Genomic DNA, 5,038 nt, shown 5'->3' with positions numbered 1-5,038 from the left:
TGAACGGGGTCTTATCATACCAAATACCTAGAGTATAATACTTAGTAAACTACCTATAAGCTCTTTCGATTACGTTCCGCGCGCGTACTTTTCATAAAAAAAATCGTCTCGTAATCGTCAGCACGTGCAAGGGTAGCAACCAATTAAAAAATACGGAGGTAAACACTAGTCGATGACATTAAGTACACATAACACTTTCAAAACATATTATAATATTGTATTCATTGTATTTTTGTTCTTTTAATATTGTGTGTACATTGCTAACAAAATACCGAAACCCTCGGCTGTTCGTGATAATCAATACATTACATGCACATGTATAAAATATATTATATAATTATATTATTTTACTGATAAATATCACAGCCTTGATAACAATGGTCTATAATTTTATTAAAATATAATATGTTAAGGTACATAACACCTATCGAATTCGGACTAGACCAAACCTCGTATTTTTTCATTACGGATGGATAACATAGTTTTGTAGTTAAAAGGCACTTTGTTTCTTATGTATAAATACACACATATACATGTGTGAACAACGTATTCTCTAAATTATTTTACAACAATAAATTAAAATATAATATAAAAAAATAATAAATAATGTACAACGTATGGGTTTTTTTTTTTTACAAAATAATAAATAAAAATAATACTATGATACCATTTATATATATATATATAAAATTGTTTTATATTTACAAGAATAGGTACAAAACGAGAGACCAATACGTGCCGCGTAATTACACGTGATTACCAATAACTGTTTTTTTTCTTTCAATAAAATCAATTTTTTTTTATCCATTTCTAATCGTTACGCGATTGCCGTTCTGTTCTCACGACCTACGCGTCACTACTGCCGTCGTTGCTACTGCTTACCGATCCCGGGCACGTACTCGATATTATTATTGTTGTTGTTTCTGTTGCGTATTATTATTTTTATTATTATTGTTAATATTATTACAATACACGGTCCGGTTTTTCGATATACACAGTGTTAGATCATGTAATAAATTGCTCGCGAACTCGGACCGCACAGCGGCGATCCCGTGAGAAAACCCAAGACGGCAATGTAAACCGTCCGGGAAAAACGGACCGAAATCGTCGGCAACAGAAGCAGCAGCGTACGACACAACCGGTCCAGCGCGCGTAGGCATAATACTACCATCGTTGCGGCCGGGCCGTCGACACCTACGCACGTGCCCGCCGCCGCCGCCGTCGATACCCACGCGCTGTGAAGCTCGCCGACTGTTTCATAAAAATATGATGATAATAGTAATAATAACGATAATTGACAAATCAACGGAGGCCGAGGCACCCTAAATTCGTCACTACCGCCAGTCGATCGAATAGAACGCCAAACGGGACACAACTCGAAACCAACTAATAAGAGGAAAAAATAGTCCGGCGACTAATGTTTTCAATTTTTTTTTTTTTTAACTCTGGAATACAAACAAAAATCTAACATGCACCGGCTGCGCAAGCAAAAGCTACGTTCGAAACATAAGTATAAAAAACATGATAAAATAAAATAAAATTTAAAAAAATTGTAATTTTATTTCGAACGGGACTCCACTATAAAAATAATGGACAAGTAGTGATTTAAGGTTATATTATAAACTACAACACAGCAAAAATTAACATAACACACAAAGCATAACACACAGCAATCAACACGGACGAATAGGATTGTCTACACTGTAGACGTAGATGTGACAATGTTCGGTTGAACTCATTGCCGGGCATTCGATTTTTTAGTAATATATTTTTCCTCGTACAGACACAATAGCTCAGTCTACTTCAATTTTATTAATTTGTTTTTTTAATTTATCATCCCGTCAATGCGAGTTCAACTGAACATTACCGCTGATTGTGTGAATGGGACGCCATGTGAGGGTACTGGTGTAATGGCAGCGGGGACGTGCACTGTTGTTGATAGTTGGCCGTGTGCATCAGCGGGCTGGGACTAGATGAGGGTATGAGATGAGCAGGCGGGGACATGGCCATGATGTGTTGGGGATGGTGTTGTTGATGGTGTGGATGGTGGACAGGACTCTGTTGGCCATACACAAACTGCCTTACTTTGGAATCGTGGTCATCGCCGATGTTGTATGACAGATCGGTTTCTTCAAATCCAGTCGCAGACATGCGTTGGTCCCCTGAGTTAGCACCAGATGAAGAAGGACATGGATCTGGTGAGTTTAAACATGTCTGTATAAGTGCTTTACCCGCTTCAGAAGTAATCATTGGCTGTAACTTGCGTGTAGCAAATGTATAAACATGACCCGTTTCAGATGCTACTAACAGCATTACTTGTGTACCAGTCAATGTTGACAACTCATATGCCTAAAAAAATTGAACAATTTATAAGAAAAAATATGGTCAAATTTTAAAAATTAAAGCAAACTAAGAAAAAGTAATTAAAATAATACTAGTAAATCATAAATGACTAAAAAAAGAAATCATGAACACATACAATTAACTAAACACAAATAATCTTTTAACTATAATTATTAATTAAAATTAACACAATTTGATAGAACTTCAAAAAAGTAAATTATCAATGCTAGTGTTTAAAATATCTTACAATTTATTTAATTTTCAAAAATAACATTCTTATTAAAACGTTTAACTTTGAACTTGTTATTTTTGAAAATAAAATAAATTGTAAGATATTTTAAAAGCTAGTACTGATAATTTACTTTTTTGAAGTTCTATCAAATTGTGTTAATTTTAATTATTCACATTACAATCATCAATTGTGAGTACCCCTTATTTATTATATAAAATCAATTACAAATTTCCTGATTCAACAACTAAAATATTACATTATATTAAAAATATATCTTATATAAAAAAAAAAAAATTAACGATTCTTAGATTATTTAATAAATGTTAAAATATTTCAACAAATTAAAATTCATCATAAATATGTTTTACTGCTGTTAATCAATATAAGAAAAAATTTAGAATAAAAAAAATTATTGGCAACAATGAAATGTACAAAATATTTTATTTAATATTATATGGAATAAAAAAGTATAAAGTAGTATTAAGTACCAAATCATAATCAATATGATAAAAAATGTATCATATACTATTTTGTTAATAAAAAAGTCAAAAAAAAAAATGTTCCCAAATTAAAATTGTTATTCAATCTTAGGAAAATGACAGAACATCTGGTCTAGTTATAGTACTATAAATAGTTGTGTTTATCTCAGAATTTTTTAATGTATTAAATACTTAAATATTATAGTAAAAACTAAACAAATAATTTAAGTTTGTAACATTTCATGTTAAATATAATACAAAAAATGAAAATTATACTATTTGGTATCTACCTACATAATGCTATAAACATTTTTATAGTGATAATGTTAGAACATTTGTAGAATATATTTTAAAAATGTATTATTAGATATGATTCATTAAATAGAATAATTTTATAGTTATCCAAGTTAACAGTAAGTGTAAGTTAACTTATTAAATAATACATATGAAACATAATATGCCATTGTTTTATAAATAATAAATTTTAAAAATTCTTTGAATTAAAATTGAATAATAATTTATTAAACAATTATAAAATATAGCTATTTTTTTCTTTTACTATTTTAAGCATGTTTTGTACATATGGTGGTCTGAAGATTACAATGAGTCCAAACACACATCTGTTTGTTAAAATATGAGTTATAATAATAACTTCATGTGACAACTTTATTTTATACAACATAAATTTTTACTATCTACAATTCTCTATGAAACAGTTGAACGATTACTTGCAAAATTAAAAAACAATACAGAAAGAAATTGACCATCTGTTCTTTATGTTTTAAATCATATGAAGGTCATTTATTGTTCGTAAGATAAATAAACATTTATAATGCCTATAAACAGCCACCACGATTTCATAAAATAAGATCACATAGAAATAATAAATTAATATTTTAAAAGAATCTCCGAACGAGTAAAATTTTGAATTGAAAAAGAGATGAATACAAAATTGAATATATGCAGAAAAAACAAGACGGTTGTTCTTATAAGGACAATATTGATCTGTGCGTGGATCCGACATAAATGTTGGTTATTTAGTAAAAATGATTGTTTAAATAGATTTAAACAGACAATTTTTAACCTGAATCGACTGCAACGACGACTAGTAAGCCATATGCAATGTAAGCAATATTAAATAAATTCTGTTGACTTACCTTTTTCATAATGCCAGTTTTCCTCTTGGAGAACGTTGTATACCTGCGAAGCTTATTCTCAATGTATTCCATTTTGATTTTAACTCTACCCTTGGTCTTCTTGCCGTTGGACGGCGAAACGTCCTTGATGGAAGGTGGCGAAAAATTATCGTCGACCAACCGATGGTGGTCGGTCGGTTCGTAGCACATGTTGTTGCCGGGCCCAAGAGTCCGCTTGATGCCACGCTGAAGCACGGGACCGCAACCGATCATGGACGGCGAGCGCGACGTGGACGGACGTTGCTGTTGGCCGCCACCGCCGCCGCCGACGCCGTTGTTGTAGATGTCCGACGGGTCCAACAGCGACATGTTCGACGCGTAGCCCATGCCGAATCTGTTGTCGCGGCCGCCACCGCCAGACGCACTGTCCATCGCTGTCCACCTCATGCACTTGACCGCCTACGACCGGTCATCCGCGCACTACGCGCACACGCGAAACGGGCGAACGGCGGATCGGGCAAACGCGAAAAGATCGGCGTACGGAATTGAAATATCGCGAATAAAAAAAAAAAAAAACCCGAAACACTAACGTCACACTGATAACAACGGCCGAGACACTGATAACGCGGCGGAACACCGGTGCGCTGAGCGAGAGAGCTGCCCCACAGCGATGAAGATACGAACGGTTATGCCGTATTGGATTCCGTTGCACTGGTGCCGTTGCCGCCGTCGCCGCCGCCGCCGCCGCCGAACGCACGCCGAGTAATCCGACCTGTGCCCGTATAATAATAGAACTCGCGGCGCATGTGCCGCGCGATTTTTCTATTTTTAAAAAAAAAAAAAAAAAA

The 5,038-nt window shown here is 34.1% G+C and overlaps 1 protein-coding gene across 1 annotated transcript; it reads right to left on the bottom strand.

Moving 5' to 3' along the window:
• Positions 1–1,598: 1,598 nt before the first annotated feature.
• Positions 1,599–5,032, bottom strand: LOC112683960 (serum response factor homolog). Its single transcript, XM_025555230.1, has 2 exons — positions 4,212–5,032; positions 1,599–2,349 (listed from the first exon to the last, which is right to left on the bottom strand). Exons 1-2 carry the CDS (start codon positions 4,635–4,637, stop codon positions 1,864–1,866), a joined length of 912 nt encoding a protein of 303 aa, XP_025411015.1. The 5' UTR covers positions 4,638–5,032; the 3' UTR covers positions 1,599–1,863.
• Positions 5,033–5,038: the final 6 nt, after the last annotated feature.

This window comes from Sipha flava, unplaced genomic scaffold, assembly GCF_003268045.1.
Source record: "Sipha flava isolate LNK unplaced genomic scaffold, YSA_version1 237_pilon_pilon, whole genome shotgun sequence".
Lineage (NCBI taxonomy): Eukaryota > Metazoa > Arthropoda > Insecta > Hemiptera > Aphididae > Sipha > Sipha flava.
The sequence above is the reverse complement of the archived record's forward strand: the minus strand, read 5'-3'. Positions and strand labels throughout refer to the sequence as shown.

Excerpts from the sequence above, each read along its gene's own strand:
- LOC112683960 (XM_025555230.1), bottom strand. The coding sequence starts at position 4,637 with ATGAGGTGGACAGCGATGGACAGTGCGTCTGGCGGTGGCGGCCGCGAC. Across the intron at positions 2,350-4,211 it reads AAACTGGCATTATGAAAAAG|GCATATGAGTTGTCAACATT; the intron begins GTAAGTCAACAG and ends CAATTTTTTTAG.